General features: G+C 52.0%; 6 protein-coding genes across 6 annotated transcripts; 3 read left to right on the top strand and 3 right to left on the bottom strand.

Annotated features, from left to right (window-relative positions):
* Positions 1-332: 332 nt before the first annotated feature.
* On the bottom strand, positions 333-5,505 carry CCM_07966 (PHD transcription factor (Rum1), putative; the record flags this gene model as incomplete). Its single annotated transcript, XM_006673106.1, has 2 exons — positions 333-5,009; positions 5,128-5,505. The coding sequence occupies 2 exons, from the start codon at positions 5,503-5,505 to the stop codon at positions 333-335; spliced, it is 5,055 nt and encodes a 1,684-aa protein (XP_006673169.1).
* Positions 5,506-9,072: 3,567 nt separating this feature from the next.
* On the top strand, positions 9,073-10,467 carry CCM_07965 (histidine acid phosphatase, putative; the record flags this gene model as incomplete). The annotated part of the gene is made up of 1 exon (XM_006673105.1): positions 9,073-10,467. The coding sequence occupies one exon, from the start codon at positions 9,073-9,075 to the stop codon at positions 10,465-10,467; it is 1,395 nt and encodes a 464-aa protein (XP_006673168.1).
* Positions 10,468-10,656: 189 nt separating this feature from the next.
* Positions 10,657-11,030, bottom strand: CCM_07964 (Hydrophobin; the record flags this gene model as incomplete). Its single annotated transcript, XM_006673104.1, has 2 exons — positions 10,657-10,695; positions 10,755-11,030. The coding sequence occupies 2 exons, from the start codon at positions 11,028-11,030 to the stop codon at positions 10,657-10,659; spliced, it is 315 nt and encodes a 104-aa protein (XP_006673167.1).
* Positions 11,031-12,413: 1,383 nt separating this feature from the next.
* Positions 12,414-12,647, bottom strand: CCM_07963 (uncharacterized protein; the record flags this gene model as incomplete). The annotated part of the gene is made up of 1 exon (XM_006673103.1): positions 12,414-12,647. One exon carries the CDS (start codon positions 12,645-12,647, stop codon positions 12,414-12,416), a length of 234 nt encoding a protein of 77 aa, XP_006673166.1.
* A 3,357-nt stretch (positions 12,648-16,004) lies between these two features.
* CCM_07962 (uncharacterized protein) lies at positions 16,005-16,535 on the top strand (the record flags this gene model as incomplete). The annotated part of the gene is made up of 1 exon (XM_006673102.1): positions 16,005-16,535. The coding sequence occupies one exon, from the start codon at positions 16,005-16,007 to the stop codon at positions 16,533-16,535; it is 531 nt and encodes a 176-aa protein (XP_006673165.1).
* A 2,570-nt stretch (positions 16,536-19,105) lies between these two features.
* Positions 19,106-20,241, top strand: CCM_07961 (uncharacterized protein; the record flags this gene model as incomplete). The annotated part of the gene is made up of 2 exons (XM_006673101.1): positions 19,106-19,173; positions 19,479-20,241. The coding sequence occupies 2 exons, from the start codon at positions 19,106-19,108 to the stop codon at positions 20,239-20,241; spliced, it is 831 nt and encodes a 276-aa protein (XP_006673164.1).
* Positions 20,242-20,624: the final 383 nt, after the last annotated feature.

Genomic DNA, 20,624 nt, shown 5'->3' with positions numbered 1-20,624 from the left:
AATTTCAGGTCGGACTGACCGCAGTCGCATCTTCATGTATCTCGCCGCGTTCAAGCAAAGTAAATCAATCCCAAGAAGAAAAACAAACAAAATGACCAAGATATCTCGAAACAGGCCCTTTTTCCGGAGCAAAGAACGTTTTGCAGTCATGCCCTTACGCCTGGGATCCCATGTCCGTACAGTTGGTGCCTTGAATCCACCCATTATACTCATACATCCTCACGCTCAACTCCGCTGCAAAAATTCCACCAAGCAAATTAGCGAAAAAAAAATAAAACAAAATAACAAACACTCCGCCCAACGCCTATTCTGTTACAGTGCCCAAGTATCCGCTACTCCCCGTCTATCATTGCATCCAGTCCATTTCGCTCGTCCTCCAGAGACTCCGTAGTCATCTTGGCGTCGTTCACGTCCTTCTTTTCCTTGCTCCTTTCTTCAGCCCGCTTTTCGTCACTCGTGTCTGTGAGCATCTTTTCCGTCTTAGCCTCGTCTTTGGACTCGTCCACCCGCTTTGGAGTGATCACATCGGCATCACGCAGGGCCCGCTTGGCCCATACATCGGAGCCCCAGATCTTCTCAGCCTGCCTTTTCCCATCCTCTGTTCGGCCCAAGATTTCGAGTGCCTTTGCTTTACCCGCTTCCGTGTGGATATTGACGTCCTCAATGGCTTCGCCAAGAGACCGTCCATCATCGGACTTCTCTCGGCCCTCGGACGTTGACTTCTCCCGGGGATGATCCGCCACCGAATCATCATTGCCATCGTCCTCCGAGTGGTCGCGCCTGTCCGAGTCTCCCTGCCCATCCTGAGAATAATAGGCTGGTCCTCCATAAGAAACGTTCGAAGATGGCGGTTGAAGAGAGCCGGGCCCTGATTGAGCTGCGGCAGCCGCGGCCTCGGCATTGGCGGCCTTGCGTCGCAGGCTATTGGCCTTACCCTTGGCATGCTCTGGCAGGTCGTCGGGGTTATCGACGCCATATTCTACAAGCATCTTCTGCAGCTTCGTGGGTCGTGGCTTTCGGGTGCTGAGGGATACCTCCAGGATGGGTGGTGCATCTGGGGCGACTGGGTACCATTTGTGCAACTCCTGGCGAAAGAAATTGGTCTCATACGCAAGTAGCACTTCAGCACCTTCGAGTTTGCGTAGATAGAATCGTTGCGTCTCGGCCTCTGCTTCTGTTGAGACAAGGGAGTTACAGTACCGCGACACATACTCGCGGAAGTTTTGTGCGTTCGAAATAATACTCTGCAAAACCTCCTCTTCCTCAGGCTGGAAGGGAAGATGTGGCACTTCTTCAATGAGCGCAATCAAGTCTTCGAGCTTGGGGCGGGCTGCATCTCTAGGAATCTTCATTCTCCAGTCGCAGATGGGACAAGTGTATTTGTCATCCTCCTTGACTTTGCCGCGCGCAATCTTGAGGCACTTATAATGATACCACTCGTGGCAAAGCTCGCATTCAATCATCATGCCAGCCTCAACCTTTCGACACATGCAGAAAACCTGGCGACGGCGAGTGTCCTCGGTATTCTTGATCCCATCTGGGCTCTGCTCTCTGGACACAGGCTCTGCAGGGAGGCGGGGAGTATCGTGTTCGGTGTCAAAGCAGTCCAAGTTACGCTCTAGAACATATTCCAGATGATTTTTGAGAATATGCAATGGCGCATTAGACTTGCCAAATAGGCGTTTGCCCTTGCGCATCCAGTCTTCGTGGCGCTTGCGCTCATTTTCAAGGTCCAACGTGCCGTTCGGTTTCGAATTCAGATCTTCCAGTTGCTTTGTTACATCAACGACCTCGCTATACATTGGGCGTTTGCGGAAGTCGTCTTCACGGCAGCGCTCAGTGATGTCGAGAATTTGGCGATGAGCCTCCCGTTGCTTATGCAGAATTTGATCAACTGCAGCCAGTGTATCCTTGGAAACGGGCAGAGCGCCCACCTGTACCTGCTTAGACAATGCTTCGAGCTGTGGGTAGTGAACAAATTCGGCGTGAATCAGCTCTCTGGCTTTGGCTTCCCAGGATTCGCCGGCCGCCATCTGATTACAGTAAAACTTGAAGTGATCGTTGTAGATCTCAAGGCCCAGTCGCTTGCCTTCCTCAATCAGATCCTGAACGTCGGAGAGGGTCAGGGGCAGCTTTCGGCTGGCTTCGGCTTTTTCGTTCCACCGCTTCTGGCGAAGCGTCCTGGATAGAGCTTCGATCTCGGGCGTATCTACGTTGAAGCTGCGTCCTTCCTCAAGCAATTCCTCGAGGAGCTTCACGTCAGGGCTGGCGTCTTTCTTCAGCGCTTCCGAAACACTGGTCTGGAACTTTTCGATGGAAGCCGAGCGCTCTAGAAGTTGTGAAATTTCCGGGCAATCGAAACCAATGTGCTCGGCATCCTGAAGGAGTCGGTATATGTTGCTCACGTTGCGAGATTCGGGTTCTTTTTGATCCTGGGATGAGTTGCCGATGGATCTACGCGTACCAGTCTGCCAGGCTCGTTCGTTTTTGCGTCGATTTTGTTGTTTGCGCACAATGTAGGTCGTTGCTTCATCGACCCACTCGTTGCATCGATCGACGAACTCTTTCAGAATGGGCAGGGACGGGAGATCGAAGGGAATGCGCTCGCCTTCGTGAAGGAGGCCTCGAAGAGATTTCAGCGACGGAGTCATCTCTTCATCAAGGAGTTTTGCGTACTTCTCTTCCCACTGTCTAGGGGTATCTGCTTTCTCAATAACCTTTGTATGGGCATCTCTCATCATCTCCTCCGTTTTGCGGTAGTAGAGCGTGTGACCCGCGCCGAGGTACCGGTTTTCTTCGCTCTCATTGCAGCAAGCATGATTACCTGCATGCAAAATGCACAAAACTTTGCCAGACTGGTGGCATTTATATCTGGAGAGGTAAGCAAAGGCTTTGCAGTAACTGCAGCACTGTTCATCTTCGTCCAAGATATCCTCGTCTTCAATCTTGAGCGAAAGGGGGCAGTTTCCGTCCCCTTCGTTGAAGCATTGGCATTTGTGAGTCGCCGATGAGAGATGACGTTTCACAAACAGTTCACGATCAGCCAATTCTCTTTTTTGGATGCGCTCGAGCGCTGGCCCGAGCCATTTGGCTGTAGAAATTGTCAGGCTGGCCGACGCTCCTTCGGCAGCAGTCCACAACAGTTCATCGTGAGAGAAGCAAGGCTGTCGTCGGAAGGCTTGTAGCCTCTCCACACCAGCCATACCATAGGACTCCCAGTCTGGCGGGGCAAAGTTGACGGCCTCGTTGAAGTTGAAGCCATGATTGAAGCCAGCGTGGTAAGCCTGTGGAAAAGTGATGACCATCTGGCCAGCACGCTGGTCGATGGCGTACACGCGGACGCCAGCCTTGGTGAGTTGCTCGGGGGTGAGCAGTGTCACAAGTTGGAAGAGAAGGTCCGGCTGTGTTTCAAATAGTTCTGGCACAGCGTCTCGCATGGCGGCCTCGAACTTTTCAGCGTCAGCACCGGGTATACCGTACCACGTCTTTGTGGCGCCAAAATGTTGGTAGTTAGCCGAATAGGCATAGTGGTCTTCGTTGTGCCAGCAGAATGTAGAAAACATCATGCCAACGTACACCCAAGGAACGGTCATGCCAGAGATGTCCGACTTGATGTGTCGAAATAAGCTCTCCGAGGCAAATGGGAGCACATTGAGGTTCCAGCCGCTCGCAGCATAAGGGTTACCAGGGTTCTTTTCGAGCGTAGGGAAGCCGGAACCATGAGTAGTGCAGTGAATGTCGGCGCCGTATTCGACTTCAACAGTTTCCTCCAAATCAGCAACAAGACGCCAAAATTCGTTCTCGACATCTTCCTCGGTAACAGGCCTGTGACATTTCAAGGTGCTATCGAATGGCATCTTCTTCTCGAAGTATCCTTGCTTGAAGTCGTTGGCCTTTTGCTGGAACTGTTTGAGTGAGTATAGGCCGCCCTCTTCAAAGCCAAACTGTCCATCGCCAACAAGACAGCGAGGGCAGTTCCATTCAGCGTCCGGTTTGCGCTTCACAGGGGGGTCCAAGCAAAGACCATGGTACGAGTTATCACAAGATTCGCAGACAAGCAATGATCCAGCGGCCTCTCCCTGGCCGCAAGTTTCGCAAGTTTCGCCTGCAGGCAGATCTTCTTCACGTGGGATGCGAGGAACGGAGGGGCGGAATGGTGTCATATGCGAGCCAGCAACGGTAGGGACATTCTCTCTCTTGAGACGCTTGCTGCGGCGATTTGCGCCGTCTTCATTGTCGCCGTCGGCTTCTTTCTTTGAAGCATCAGACACAACGTCAGTGCTGGTTCCTTGTTTGACTTGTGCAGCACTGCCAAGGCCAGTGTGATCATCTGGTGTCACATTCCTGGTACTAACCACTTCTGGGGTGAAGCTTTTCCGGTCAATAGAGGCTCTGTTGATGCTGGTGAAACCGGAATTCACAGCCGTGAATCCGGAGCCTCCGGACATGGGAGCAGGTGGCGCATCAAGCATAGGGGTATCACGGTCGGCCTCCCGCTTGAGGCCATTTTGTAGGGCCTCGGAGGCATTCCTGGCGGGAGACTTGGCGGTTGTTCCAGATGGCGTGTTAACCTCAGAACGCTTGATGGGCGTTTGTGCGGGACTTGGCGTCAAGGGTCCGCCGTATTCCTGTTCCAGCTGCTGGTGGACGCCAGGTTTGGCAAGGCGAAGATATTCTTCATATGGGCACAGCCATCGCTGATACGAGTTCTTGAGAGATGTAGACAGCGAAGACATGATCTTGCCGCTATATCCTAGATCACGACCAATTTCTGCCCACTTTTTCAGCTTGCATACGTTGTCAAAGCCTCCTCTGGATTCGACAGCTTTTTTTAGACGGTAGAGATCCAGGGGCTTCTTATCGACATAGGGTAGACGGTGTAGGTTATTGCCTTGCTGCTTGTGAAACTTGCCAAGACCGTCCAAGTATGTCAGGTTTGCGCGCGTACCTGTGAGGTGAGGTGTGAGTGGCGTGTGACAAGCGTTGAGTGGGATTGAAATGGAAACATACTGCCTTCAACAGAGTTGAGCTCTTGTTTTCGGGTGCGAAAATGAAATTTCTGTGACATGGTTAGAAACGGAACATTGCTGGGTGGTGGCAGTAGAATGAGTCGAGACGAAGGCTTACCTCTGTGTCGATGGCGAAGTCGGGATTCCAAGAGTCCGGGGGGATAATTTTGCAGATACCATACTGGGAGGCCTCGGGTGCAATTTTCTTCATATATTCTGAGGGATCGCGCCAATCCTCTGCCGTCGGATAATAAGTCGGGGCATCGGAGATACCGTGAGGTCTGCTGGCCTTCCTGATGGGTTCGCGGGGGGCCGTGGGCTGACCTCGGCGTTCGACGGAAGTGAGATCGAGCGCTGTGCTGGACATGGCGCTGAGAGGGATGGTAGCGGTCGGATGGTAGCCATTGGAGTTGACCTTTGACTTGGGTTTGGTTGGGCCGACAGAACTGCGTGCACTGGTCGTGGCGGTCGCACTAGCCGTCATTCCGGGAGCCATGGTCGCCGCGGTTTGGATTATAGGGAGTTATTTCAGAGGCTGAGGAGATTCGAGGTCGGGTGGAACGATCGGGAGGATATGTTGGTCGTCGAATTTGGCATAGGGGAGCGATGCGCGAGGGAAAAAAAAATAGGTAGTGTCAAGATACCAGGGGCATCGTCGCGGAGTTGTAAGGGGCGATGTAGACCATGCGATCGATCGGATATTGTAAAATCGGAAACCCGGAGGTCAGAGGCTGCACAAATTCTTTTTCCTGGTTAGAGACTGCAAATTCGTGCAAAGACACGGGGCTAAGTTGAGGGTAGTCGGCACACAGGATCGTGTGTGCGTCGAGAGGATAGTATCATCAAACGGGCGCAGAAAAACCAGAGACATAAGAGTTGTTGGCAAGTAGACTTACAAAAAAGAATTGTGCAAAAAATCAAAGCAGAGGACACAAGCCAAGCCAGGTGCGTGGGACTCGCATAGCCTGCAAGTAGTGTCGAGAGGGAAAAGGGCGAGTGATGCAGCGCGAGAGCCGGTGTTGGTGTAAGGTATAGATATTGAAGCGATGGAGGGCGGGCGAGGAATGGGGTTCGAGGGAGCGTCCCCGGATATGAGCGAGAGAGAGATGGCAAGAGGTTCCTGGGTGAACCACTGAGCGACCCGTCACAAAGATACCGGAAGTGGCACCCTACTCCTCACCAACTACAAAGTACCTAGAGTACCTGGGTACCTTTAGTCTGCCACGAAACCCAGGCACGCGCCGCGGCCCGGCTAGTCAGCAACGCCGCTTTTGCTCAGGCTTTGATCACCCTGCTTTCTGGAACCCTTGCAACAGTGGCGGAATCGCCGTTCCTAACAACATCATCTCAGGTAAAGCAGCAGCTGCGCAAAGCCTCGAGATCGACCATGTCATCAAAGTAGCCGACCAGAAGCTTGGCCCAGCTCGACAGTGAGTCCTCGACCCAGGCAAGATGTGCGCTATTGGCGATGCGATTGCTCTGAATCAGTTCTTTGCATCATCACGTCTCTACGTCCGGACGGCAAGGTGGGCTCGTTCCGTTTTGATATAGACTCAACACCGCTCTCGGGGAAACAATGTCGAGTATACGCCGTTGGCTTTTCTGATGAGAGTATGTGGGTAATTCGCGTTCCAATACACATCAGACATCTTCCACCAGAGATGATCAGTAACACCGTCGAGGAAGAAGCCTCAATCTTGAAAAGTCTTGAACGATGTGATTTTACTTGGTCACCGAGGCTTGTAGGGTACTGCTCAGGGGTTGACAACCCAATTGCATTTCCTTACATCGTTTCGACGTGGATACGCGGAACACCATTACAGTGGACGGAGAACATCCCTCAGTGTCGAGAGAACCGGGATAAAGCTGTCGCTCAGATAGGACGCATACTTACGCAACTTGTGGAGTGCTCTCAACGTCGATGTATGCTGAAGGTAGCTTGCGATCATGACCGGACAACGCTGACCTTTGCCCACACACAGGCAACGACACCGTGTCGTTCTTGACGGGTATTATTGACCGCAAGCTCACCCCTATTCTTTACGGCAAACCCTCCGATATAGACCCAGCGAGCTGTCTACTCCAGCGAGCTCTTTATAAAGGCTTTTGCAGCAACCACAGACCCAATAGTCATATATCGCGAAGATCTCGATTCATCGAACATTATTATTGGAAATGATTCCTTTTGACTCTGTGTCTAGCAAGGGCATGCACCGCTGGATGGCAAGTCGACAATGGCTCCTACCTGGTCTAATAAGAAACGCACCTGTGACATTGGGAACTTTGTCGTTGGTTATCTCCGATGAGCTGGGATTGTTCTTGAAGAAGATGACAGAAAAAGGTGCAAGTTTCGAGCAAGAAGCATTGCGCGACATTGTTCAGAGTTTCTTAGACTTTTCCAAAATCCAAGTCAATTCATCGTAAGGCATCCGAATCAGGGTCTAGCTTCTACTCAGGTTAAAGCAGCGCCAACTCAGGCTCCACGCTAGAAACGAATTTGGACGCCAAGGTTTATTTACCCTTTTATCTATTTATTGAAATACACTAATCAGGCTCTTTGTGCCTTTCCAGTACCTCGATGGATGACTGTTGAGGTAGTTAGGCGACAGCACTTGGAGCAACCAGCGCCAGGTGCTGGGACCAATCTTGCCGTCCTTTCCTGGAGCGGATTGAGGAAGGGGTACGGAGTACTTGAGGGATGTATGGTGCCACGCTAAAATTAAAAGTATCTCTTGTGGGTGATGCAAATTGGAGACTTGTACTTGTGGGGCAGGCTCGTGGCTGAGATTCCGCATTGTCCCGCAGATGTAGTTAGAACCCCGTTCTCGCAAGTCAGCCCACCCAAAACAATCCTTGATACATGTATACACTACATAGCCTCTACATTTTCTGGACACATGCAGGGGAGCCGCCAGCCCGATAGCCATCAGCCAACATCGGCTCGCCCACCCATGTTGTCCCCATCATCGATTGCTCGACTTATTCTTTTAATATCTTATTATCGGAGCGTTGCCGCCTGCCGGAACCATATCACGCTCGCCATCATTACGTTCACAAATTTGCATGCTGAGTTACAGTGCTCCTGCTTGGTAAGCTGATTTATCGTCTCTGTACGACAGAGGCGCGCAGCCAAGGGTTTCGTATCACCACAAACCTATACTTGCCCGATTAGTGTGCCAACAATACATACAGTATCTCTGTGGCTTGCCATCCTCAACTTATGAGATCCAGCCAGCGGAGTTCACCACCCGTAGCCAAAACTGCTGCAAATAGGAGCGCAACACGGAGTACATAGAGGCTCGGCACAATGTCATGAACAATTAGCGACGAGGATAAAACGCATTCTACTTAGTGTCTGTGCGTACGGATAAGTATATATTTCCTCTTGTTTAAGCTGTCAATAGATGTAACGATGCTCCAGCCATCTCTCAAGCAATGCGCCCGATTAATGAATTTAGCACCTTTGTGTAATACCAGTAGAATACTAGCCCAGAGATGAAATTTGTACCACCGCTAGATTGCCTGTGTGCGACTGTGCTAGTACTACCCTCCTCATCACGCGATACACCATCGCACCAACCAACAAGCCGCAGAAGGCAGAGGGTAAAAAAAAAAGAAAAAAAGAAAAAAAAACCCCTAAGAGACACTAATCATACGCGTCGAATTGCCGGTGGCCCCTTAAACTTGCCTGTCCTGCACAGCACTTTCATTGGCTAGGGGCTTTGGCGTGAGAACCAACAGTCAACAGTAGCTTGAATGTTCTCGCTTTCGGGATATTCCCACGAACAATATGCGAAATTGACGCCCTTGAAAAAAAGCCTTGCATCCCTGCGTCTTTCAGCTCCCGCCTGCTTATGTGGAGTTGTTTCCCCATCATTAGCTGGAGCAGTGCAGCTAAAGCATGTCCGAAATCAAGGTAACAGAACGTGACGTCAATGAAGCGATGCCGATCTCGAAAAAACCAGCAACTCAAAGCTATAAAACCACAGGTAGCCGCCCTTTTATTTAGATATGATCTTGCTTGTTCTTAATATAACGTTATAAATCTCGTCAATCTAAAAGCATGGACAAAACCACATTCTTGGGCGTCTTGTCATTGGCAGCCTCAGTCTCAGCCTCAGCCCTGTATTCTACATACCACTTCAACCCTCTCCATCATCTCACAGGCATCGCACCTTACTTTGAACCGCAAGATCCTCCCGCATCCCCCGACGTTCCCCAAGGGTGTACCGCGAAACGTGCCGCCTACCTTGTTCGCCATGCCGCCATCTACGCCAACGACTTCGACTACGAGGAGTACATTGAAAGCTTTGTCGACAAGCTGGACAACACCACCGTCGACTGGACCAAAGTCCCCGAACTGAGCTTCCTCGCCGGCTGGAACGCCCCCATCAGCGACGCCGAGGTCTCGCTGCTGACCCGCGTCGGCCGTCTCGAGGCGACCCAGCTCGGCGTCGACCTCAACTTCCGGTACCCCAACTTCAGCGTCCCCAAGACGGTGTGGACATCCTCGGCCTCGCGCACGCTGCAGTCGGCCCAGTCGCTCGCGCGCGGCCTGGAAGCGGACGAGGGCAGCATCGAGATCCGCAGCGTGTACGAGTCCAAGGAGGCGGGCGCCGACAGCCTCACGCCCTACAAGGGCTGCCCGGCCTACTCGTCGTCGGCCGGCAGCGACGAGGCCGATGAGTTTACCGACAGGTTCACCAAGCCCATTGTGGCGCGCCTGAAAAAGGCAGCGCCCGGCTTCAACTTTACGGCAAAGGACGTTTTCGGCATGCAGCAGCTGTGCGGCTACAAAACGGTGATTCGCGGCAAGTCTCCGTTCTGCAGCCCCGATCTCTTCAGTCCTGACGAGTGGCTGGCATGGGAGTACTCGGAAGACATCCGCTACCACTACAACGTAGGCTACGGCAGCAACGTCGCCGGCTACAACGGTCTTCCGTGGCTCAAGGCAACAGGCGACCTTCTCATGAGCAACGCGAAGAACGGCAGCAACGGCAGCAGCACCGTCGACGACTTGCTGGTCAGCTTCACGCACAGAGAGATGCCTCCCATGGTCATTGTCGCCATGGGGCTCTTCAACAACTCGGAGTTTAGCGGCGCTTCCAACATCAACGAGACCATGCCCACGGATCGCATCAACTACCGCCGCGCGTGGAAGAGCTCCAGCATCCTGCCGTTCCTCGGCAACATTGCCATTGAGCGCCTGGAGTGCAGCGGCAGCTTCGGCTACGATGATGGTGAATACTACAGAGTGCTGGTCAACAGCTCCCCGCAGCCACTGCCCAGCTGCGCCGACGGACCGGCCACGAGCTGCTCCCGCGACGCTTTTGGAAAGTATTTGAAGGACCGAGCGGACTTGTTCACAGGCTTCACGGAACATTGCAACGCGACATACAAAAACAGCACTGATACCATGACACTGTACAGCGCAAAGAACAACAGCACAATGCGATGAGCTTACCAAAGCTCACGACACGGCGCGCAATAATTTAGAACGAGAAGTTTGTGAGCAAAATATAGATTGAATTGCTATCTAATATAGAATAAACATTATTCGACGAATAGTACTTTTCGATGCTTTCTCTGATGGGAGAAGGCACCTATGCTTTTCTCGTGAGATCCGTAGAGAACAGGAACAAAGCACTTAAACGAAGATGGGAGTGCAGCCGAGGTTGACGAGGCCCTATTATCAAATTAGTATCCATTTCTGCCCGAGAATCCCGAACTCATGTTTGTACTTACGTTCTGGTGGATTTCACCACAGCAAACAGCCTGCGAGCTGCAGGTGTTCTTGATGGGGACAGCGCCGCCGGCAACGGCAGCAGTGACGTCGTTGCACTGGCCGAGGAGGTTGGAGAGGTCGAGGGCACCGAGGATGCCGCCCTTGGTGAGCTTGTTGGCCGTCTCGGCGTTGCAGCAGTGGACGGTGTTGCCGTTGCCGCAGGACTGGCCCTGGGGGTTGGTGGGCACGGCCGCGGCGACGGCGAGGAGGGAGACGAAGACGGTGGAGGCAAACATGTTGATGATGCTGAAGAGGGTTGGGTTTTGTGTGGGAAAGAAGTGGTAGTAGTTGTTGTAGTTGTTGATGGCTTGAGTGATGAGGACTTTTGGTTGTTGGAGGGGAACATGCTGCTCTATTTATACCTTGATCCTGAGCAGGCTCGAAGCGCTCGAGCTCCCCAGACCGACATTTGCTCTCGACAGGGAGACTTCAATCTCAGATTGTGCGGGTTGTGTCTTGGTCTGGCGGGAACACTGACATGGGATATCGGTGAGTTAGCACGGACAGTCTCAAACAATACCGCCATCACTTCATTTCCAGCGACAGGTAACTATCTATTTGGATATCTAATAATCCGTATCTCGGTTCCTCCGCCCCAAAATACGCTACACAACTTTTCCCGAGAGTTTGTCTCCTCATTATTTTGAAGGTCATTCTCGTGAGTTGCCTCTATCTTTGGCTTCTCCTGTCAAGGCCGGCAAGTAAGAATATACGCTGTGGAGCCAACATCCTAGTGAGTGTGCTTCCTTAGTTAACGATGGCTGAGAGTCGACTAGTTCTGAACATGGTTGTCAAAGTGTATACAATGAGGCTGGTGTCTTACCCCAGTCTCCCCCTTCGCCTGACCTAACAGCCGAGGGGCCAGGACCATCGATTTAGATGGTACCTTGCAAGGAGAAGAGATTGGGGAGAGAACAGAGAGAGATTTACAAGGGGTTTGCTCAGAGACAGGGAGAAAACAAGGTTGCGAGAAGGCGGCGCATACTAAGTTGTCTATACTCAACCACCAACCCCACCATACAGGTGACCAAAAGAACAGCCAGACAGAAAAGTCTCACGCTTCCCACTTCAATTACAAGAGTGCAAGGGAAGAGATCTTGAATGAAGAATAGAAGAGTAATAAGAATGAAGATATTATAAGGATAACGGACTAGTCTACAACGGGCCGCTGTTTGTTGGTCTCTCTGGTGCCCGGATCCTCGTTGTCTGTTGCTGTCACGTTTCATAACTAGTGATGCCGTATTACGATCACCATGCACACGTGGATGGGCAAAAGCAAAAAGTTGGGCTGAACTCACAGACTGGGGCGGTGAGTGACAGGAGACAAGGCCGTGGCTTTCCCGAATATAAGACAATTCCATTGCCCAACCAGACTCATCAGACGCTTGATCAATTGCCCAAGACACACCAACCCACATTTGAGCGCGGTGATTCGCTATTTCCAACTAAACTGCTCGGAGGCATGTTTTTCGAGATGTTCCAAGACGCCACTGAAAGAGACTGAAGTTGTGGCCGTCACTTCCGTGTTGGAGCCTAATTCGGTGGACTTGCTTCCTGTACTCAGTAGATGCAGGACAGGGGGGTGCAGGATTCGGGACTAGCTGCTAATAGTGCTTTGTTCATTGCAACGCCGGCTGGTCGGGGAGCCGGGCTTCCATTTTCGGGCTTCGGAAATCTGGGGGCGATCGATTTGATGCCGCGCGGGAAGCCCACTCATCAAATGCCTCTGTATCCCGACGGTCCGCCGCGGGACCACGCAGGCTATGCCCTGCTCTATGCTGATGGGCGGAGAGCAGATCAATTCTAGGGTAATTACGGATGCGAATTACTAGTGATTGCGCCGCTTGATCCATCATTGTCGCAATGAACCGCAGCCACCACGAAGCTGTTGTACGAGATGAGCTCCGTCGAGTCAAGAAAAAAGGGGGAGATTAATATAGGGCCAATATCAAGCATATACTTGCTTGTGTTTACATTTAATCACGCTCAAGAAGTGCCGAGTGCTTAGCCAGAAAAGACCTGCGACAGTGCGGATCGTCGTGGAGATCCGCGTGTCTCAGTCGGCGCGTCGCTAAACAGAAGAAAGCGAAACAGGATGAAAAGCAAAAAAAGCAAGGACCAATCTTAATCAAGTCTCCGTCACATGGTTATAGTTTGCTGCGGTAATTGACTTGCTGGCAAGCTGGGATTCGAGGGTGAGGCTGGCCAGGGGGGGGGCCAAAGGGCAAGGGGCGCGCCGTCCGGAGGCGAGATGCAAATTGCACATTCGCCTCGAAAAACAGAGCCGGCGCGCCGCCATCTCGCCGCCGTCGCCGCCGTCTTCTGCCCCGAGCCAGGCAAACCAAAGCCGGCCCCTTCGTCCGGTCTTTCCCCCAAACGAGTGTGCGAGCAAAAGGTGGGCAAAAGAAGCACAAGTGTGGTCTATGTATGTATTCTGCCCTATATGCCCTATATGCCCTATATGCTGTCTATATGCCCTATATGCCCTATATGTCGCCCTATATTCTTTGGGTCGCCCATCTGTGTCCCATCCACCATGCTAGCCCGGCGCCGCTCTCGCCGGCGCCGCCGTGTTACAGGGGCGGCGACAGGGAGAACCCCGGCGACAGCTAGACGTGAGACAGGAGGTGAATCAGAGTGTGGAACTATTTTGAAACCTTTTTCAACCTGAAGAAATTTTCTCTGTGATAGTTAGAAAATCGTATTCTTGGACAAGTACCCTACATGTGCTGCCTATTCGAGCGCGCCCATCAGAATAATCAATTCGTCGCCGAGGAACGGGGCTGTATGGAATCTCGAGATCACTATCGCAGTGTTCTGCATTGTCATCAACATGGGGCAGATCAACGAGGTCAACTGCAAAGGATGTCGTTGACCACGAGTGTGCGCTGCAAGTGACATAATCCAGGCTGCGTTGCAGTCGCAAAATGAAGCTCGAAACTACTCCCTACACTGCGCGGTTTTGATAGATCACACGGGCGGTAGCGGAGATGACTGTGACATCCGGCAACTAGTAACGGCCAAGACATGCATCTCTGCCCACATCCTGTTCCGGCATCACGTTGCCGTCTGGGTTGCATGCCGTGCGCGATCGATTCCTCCAACGTCTCGGGCCTTCGGCAGTTGCTGTCGGCGGAGCGGCGAGCTGACAAAGGGGCCATCGGGTGCCCGAGGGGAGCTAGAATACTCAGGATACTTCATTGTCAGTTTTGGTCGAGTCTCCCGCCCAATTGGCTGCTCTGACTGCCCTTCTATTGGGTCCCAGGGGGGTCTTTTAACTTGGCGTAGTATTATTCGCCGTTATCGAGTTTGTGTTGGTTGGCTTGAGTTTGGAGAAAGCTGTCCTACAATTGCGCCTACTGTTCCCGCCCAATTGCTGGATTGCAAAGTGATGTGTTGCGACAGGCCCTCCGAGTTTCGGGGCCAGACATGGTGGCATTCCCAACCGCTGGGGCCGAAAAAGACCACTGCTTACGCTTGCCGCGCCTGAGAGATGGATTACTTGTCTGAAATCATGAAAAAGAAGAACCCTCGACATTTTCCAAGTTTATGCTCGAGTCGGCTGACTCACTCTGTCGCTGGCACCTTGTATGCGCATTCACAAGAGTGCCGTCCTTGCAACCCTACACAAGGATACCATGGCTGCAGGCGTCATGGCAAACGGACTCGCACTGCTCTCAGTCTTTCGAGGGCCTGCCTGAAGCTGTTTCTCGCGCCTCTCCCATTAGCCTAAACTGGCGAGACGCTGATTCGTAGTTCGGGGTTTAATTAACAGGGCTGTACTCACTGACACGTCCTCGCTGCGTCTGGTTCTCCCAACTACATGGGATGAAACGGAAATCGAGGCCCAGCTTCTTTGACTGACAAGGTCGAGATACGTGGCAACGTTCCTGGAGACCCAATAGTTTGGCAGCATGATGTCCAAGCTGGGAGACCTATGTAAGTCTTTACTCTGATTCCCACGTCCTCGCCGACACCTGGAAGCCAGTCTCCTGTTCCGGTCTGGTTCCCTCGTACGCGTCGGGCTGTGGTTGAATGAGAGACGAGGCTAGTTTGCTCATTATACGGGCATCCCACCGCTCTTTTCTTCAGCTTGGCCCAACAAGGCCCGGCAATCCGTGGATGTCTTGAAAGTCCGTTTCATGACCCAGCCTAGCTACAGGTACCAACAGGTAACCAGTAGACCAGGCTGGGTTGGTCTTCGCTTTTGCCACCATAACAAGGCCCAACCAAGCCGTTTCAGACGACAAATGCTGCCAATTCAAAGTTGTAGATTAGCTTACGGAATACCGTGCAGCTAATTGACTTACTTATACATGTCAAGGTCCGCACCAGTCCTAATGGCCACGAGCTACTTGAAGTGGGGGTTGGGCACATAGTACGGTTTCATATCCTATAGGGAAACAATAATTCCCAGGGCTGTACAATATCTCGCCCTTTTAAGGCATAGTGTTACGAGTCATTATTAAAGGCAACGTTAGTACATAAGGATAATGCGCGTTTATGGACGATATTACGTGGCAGGACGCAGTGGGTGGATAGGTCCGTTGAAGAATTCATGTTCAGAGGCAACTACCATTAATTAAAGCAATGTCGGCCTTGTCCTCCATGCGGTGTTTACGTGGCATATATCGCTATGCTAGTTCATGTAGCTGTGTTTACTGAATCTGATGCATGTTCCAGTTAACTATATATTTTCGAGTCTAATTCGCATTGCCAACTGATTCGTAGTACGGCTAAGGCTTGTTAGAGAACCACCACTCATCTTGGTGCACAGCCTAACTAGATACCGTTTCCTTGAAGAGAAACCTGGCAATGACGAGTCAAAAAAAAAACGAGCCCTTTGTAAATCATTGAACATGTCTGGTTAGTTGAAAACTCAGTGCGCGGCTTCGCATAGAGTATCTACAGGCACGACGACTCGTCCCTTCTTCATAGAATGGGCTGAGCAACCGCAACAGAGTACCAATTGATCATGCCGAGGAGTGGCATTACTGACAGCGGGCATGGCCGCGCACTTTTGACTCGTTGATTGAATTGATTGTATTTATACCTTTCTTGCAATCGCTCGACAGTGATACAGAAAAAGCGCCCGAATCCCTTCCATCTAGTTTCCTGTTTCCTTCTCACCCACCAGCTTCCCTTTCCACCTACACTTGCCTTCCATCCAGCAGCTTTCTCGCTCTTTTGCGCCGATTCAATTCATCACAATGAAGTACATCATCCTTCTTCTCAGCGCCGGGTCGATCGGCTACGCCTTCCCCCAGGCGGCCGCCGGCCAAACTACTCTTCCCTTCAAGCCCGCGCCGCTGCGTTCGGGTATCGATTGCCCTGCCAAGGGAGGTTACAGCGAAGATGCGTGCGGCACCAAGAGATTCTGCAAGGCCATTGACATCTTCGGCGCCAACTCGAAAAAGTTCAAGACCAAGCCCACCTGGGCCAGCACCGACGACTGCTTCAAGGCGCACGCACCGGAGCCCAAACAGGCGCTCCTGGAGTTTAACTATAGCTCGCCCGGCGCGGACTGCGAATTTGACTTCAGTGAGGAGGCTTGCGGCACCAAGGAGTACTGTGCGCAGATTGATGACATCGCCGCCCACTCTAAACTGCGTGGCGAAGATACAGAACAGTCGGAAGACATCCGCTATGAAAGCACCGAGGAGTGCCTCAAGGCGCACGTGCCCGAGAAACCGGCTTCATCACCCTCCCGGACAGAAACTACAAAAGGGCAATGCGAATGAAGGAATTCTCAGGTGGCTCTCCTTTATTTATTCATGGATAATTCTGTGTAAATCACCTTTCTCTCGGAACACGGTGAAAAGAACTTGCATCGGCGCTAGGACTACCTTAGACCTCGAATAACCTACTTAGACTTAGAAACAAAAGACTATTCAGAAGTCCCCTTATAAAAGAATAACATGCTTTAACACATCCTTCCGGCATTATGTTGCCGTATAGGTTGCGTGCTGTGCGCGATCGATTCCTAGTCTCCGGCCTTGGGCTGTTGCTATCAGGGAGTGGCGAGCGTATAAAGGTCGAGGGATCTCCAGAGCAGTCGGGGGGCCGTCGGGTAGCCTAGAGATACCTCTACTTTAATTGTAAAGGGGAGGTGGAATACTTGGGGGTTTATTGCCAGTTCTAGGCATGGCTCCCCTCCGCTTCAAAGAATTAGTTCAAGGTCGAGGCTGTATCGATGTCGTTATGTCAGCGAGGCCTTGATGTGCGTCCAGATTATCCGACACTGATTTGGTTGCTTGATCCCCCTTCCATCAGACTTGAGGGGCGCCATCTGAACTTGGCTTATATTACTCACTGTGCCCAATCGCTTTCCGCACGAGCAAGTCCAAAGTTCAATCATCGAGAACCATCGAAAACTATCGAAAAGTGGCCAGCATTCATGAAGAATGACCCGTCACTTTCCTTTTCCAATTTTAGACTGGACCTGGTCGATTTGCTGACTCACGAGGTTCTGCACTTTGTATGCGCGCATTTATGAGACTGCCATCCTTGAAACAATACACACGTGCACCATGATTGCAGCTAGAGCAGTAGCTAGGACATGGGCAACAGACTTAAGCTGGTGGTCTTCCTACCGGTCCCGGTTGAAATCAAGTCGTTGGTACGGAGGGTTCGAGACGATTCCCAAGTCTTCACTGACCCCAACTTCCTTCACTATTGAACGCCTTGCACTAGGCGACTTGATAGGGCCTTGCCTGGAGGATTTTTCGGGCCCTTTTCTAAGTACCCTGGGGCGCTTTACTCTAACGCGTGGCACTGCGAGCTAACGTTAGTCTGTGTAGATCGTTAGTTGGTACTAGAGGCGCAATAGATCCCGATGATGGCTGCAACAACACTGACACCAGTTACATAAAAGACGGCCGCCCACTCCAGCCTTCGGCATAATAGATGACTGACACCTCAATGTGGGCTGGTTGGCATGATACATGGGTTGGCCCTAAAACCGCGGCCCATCTGATGGTCGGACCTACATATGCATAGTTACTGGTACTGAACAGTCAGCCGGTATCATATAGGACAGCCCAATCGAGGCATAGCTTGCCTTATCAACGTAGTATATATAGTATTACTCCGTACAGAAGAAGCCGGAATGTGGGGGCGCTTCGAATGTGCCCTATCACGTCATGATATGTATTGTATTTGTATTGCTGTTCCACGCGGCGGAAGTTCCTGAAATGGGCAATGGGCGCCCGCTGCTGCCTGATTTTGAACGTGTAATTTCATCTACTTCACCCATTATTCCAATCTGTCCCATATTATTGGAGTTCGAGGCACTTTCGCTGATTTTTCGGTGGCTATGGCAGCCGAAGGGGCAGCCTGATAGTGCTGCAGGTTCCAACCATTACCTAGGAAGAAAATTTGTGCCGCCACAAGGTACATCTCCGTCTGGTTATGCAGTTCCGTGAGGGTTAGGCTACCGTTGTAGGGCTTTGCTTTCTCCAGTGAGTCCCAAGCAGGCTCCTGCGGCCACTCTGCGCCCTGATCTTCTCTACAATGCGGTGCTCACATGGCATGGATCGCGCCATGCCTATTCGTACGCTGTATATAGTCGCTGGTAAGTCGCTGGTAATGGACCAGCTTGCCTTGACTGAAGCTGACGCGGATGCCAGATACGAAGATGTGACCGACTCAGTCGTCGCAGTATGTACTGACGCGCCTCGCCGGCTCCTCAGCTTGTTAGAGAGGGCTTCCACCCGTCTTGGCGCGGGTGGGCCAGCCTACCTACGGCTTCCTTGAAACGAATTTCGGTATTGATGAGCGACATTAAGAGTAAAAACAGCTTTTCAGACCCTTTCATCCGTGAAACTGGTTCCCGGGATGTCGCTGGCGGCAATCCCGACCCAAGTGTCACAGGCCAGGCTGCGTCACCGGTGGCTGTGCAAGCTGTCCGATGCATAATCATTGCAGGCTTGGATCATTCTGTTGAGTCGGGTTAAAGAAATAAGGCGGTATGGATACTATGGCGTACTATGGACCCCCGTCGGATGTTGTGTGCCGTGCATCGGTGACTGTCGTTCAGGGCCGACGCACCAGGTTGAGTTCTCAACAACGCAGCCAAAAGTATATCGAGAAATGGCAGCAAAAATGAGGGAATTGCAGTATCGGCCATTCAACTTTGACGAGAGCAAATTGCGCTCATGCAATTGTTTTGAGGCTTGGGTTGGCAACAGCGTGATGATATATTGCCACTGTTGCCTAAAGGCCGCATTCCTGTCTAAAGTATTCAACATCTTGCACTTTTGCCGTACAAGACATGAATGGAGTTAGTATGTGGAAGAGTGAGCACGTTACAATGGTACTACCTCCCCTTCATTACTTCACTGCGCGGCTTGCAAATTCCGCTTCCATGGACGGCAGCTAGTCAGTGGCATCGTACCAGGATCCAGATCTGACCTTAGTGGTCTTATGTGAACGGTAATAAGAACTTGGCATGCTCCGTCATGTCGTAAAAGTGTGCTGAGCCCTTTCGTTATTGCCCGAGTTGAGCAGTTGAGGGAGAGTCGATCTGTCTATGCGGCGTCACGGCATTACCGAAGCGGACATGTACGGTTACATTTGACCCCTTGAATCAAACAATTTCTCAATAGCTATACATAAAAGGCGCCCGAGTGACAATCAACTCTGCTCGTCTTCTCTCACTCACCCACCACCACCTTCACTTTCAGCCTCGTCTTGCCCTCCCCGCTCAGCAGCCTCTCGTTCCTTTACCCCTCCAACTTGCAAGCAAAAATGAGATACAGTATCCTCCTTCTCGCCGCCGCGTCCATGGGTTGCGCCTTGCCGCAAGCCTCGACCGCTGACCAGGCGCTCCCCTTCAAGCCCGCGCCGCTCGGCTCGGGCCGCAGCTGCCCGGGCCGCACCGGCGGCTACGACGAAGCCGACTGCGGCACCAAGCGCTACTGCAAGGCCATCGAGGCCTTTGGCAGCGACTCGGACAAGTTCAAGACCAAGCCCGCGTGGAACTCGACCGCCGAGTGCTTCAAGGCGCACCAGCCGGAGCCCAAGCAGGAGCTCATCCCTTTCGACACGGGCCGGTCGTTCGATGCCGACTGCAGGAACCGCGGCTTGACCGAGGCCTCGTGCGGCACCAAAACCTACTGCGCCGAGATTGACGCCATCGAAGAGTTTTACGGACTCCACGGCGAGGACACTGAGCAGACCGAGGACGTCCGGTACGAGAGCACCGAGGAGTGTCTCAAGGCTCACGTCCCCGAGCCCAAGAACCTGCCCTGGCTGGAGGGCGACTCGGAAAATTTCTGCGGCTCTCGTGGAGACGAGTCTGAGGAGAATTGCGGTACTCAAAGCTACTGCGAAAAATTCAAGGGAGACACGCGCAAGGTTTTTGGCTCGCCCTACATTTGGAGCGAGGAGGAGTGCTTCGCTGCTCACCAGAAGAACCCGAGTTCCATCACCTTCCCGGACAATTAGTCTAGCAAGGGAATGACGAATGTCTCATTGGCCACTTAATGGGACTCGTTTTCTTTTAATCCTGTGCAAAGCATCTTGCTCTCGGCGCACTGTGCATCGGCGCCGAGATTCTATTTTAGACCTAGAACGACCTGCTTGGACTCTGAACTGGAGAGAAGACTATAAATTACATTTTTTAATTCAGGACCACATCCTACATTGCAACTATTCTGTTAGTAGTTGCTTACATTTCCGGAGGAGTGCATACACCTTCTTGCGTACGGTGTATGGCGTACGTGGGTAAAGGGCTTGTTGTGATTTAAGTGGAGATCACAGTGCGCATAATCAGCTAGAGACCCACTTATAGCAGAAAGCTAGAAAGGGATAGCGGTATATAGATAAAA

The sequence above is a fragment of the Cordyceps militaris genome, assembly GCF_000225605.1.
Source record: "Cordyceps militaris CM01 unplaced genomic scaffold CCM_S00006, whole genome shotgun sequence".
Taxonomy (NCBI): domain Eukaryota; kingdom Fungi; phylum Ascomycota; class Sordariomycetes; order Hypocreales; family Cordycipitaceae; genus Cordyceps; species Cordyceps militaris.
This window is presented reverse-complemented; position numbering and strand designations above follow the sequence as displayed.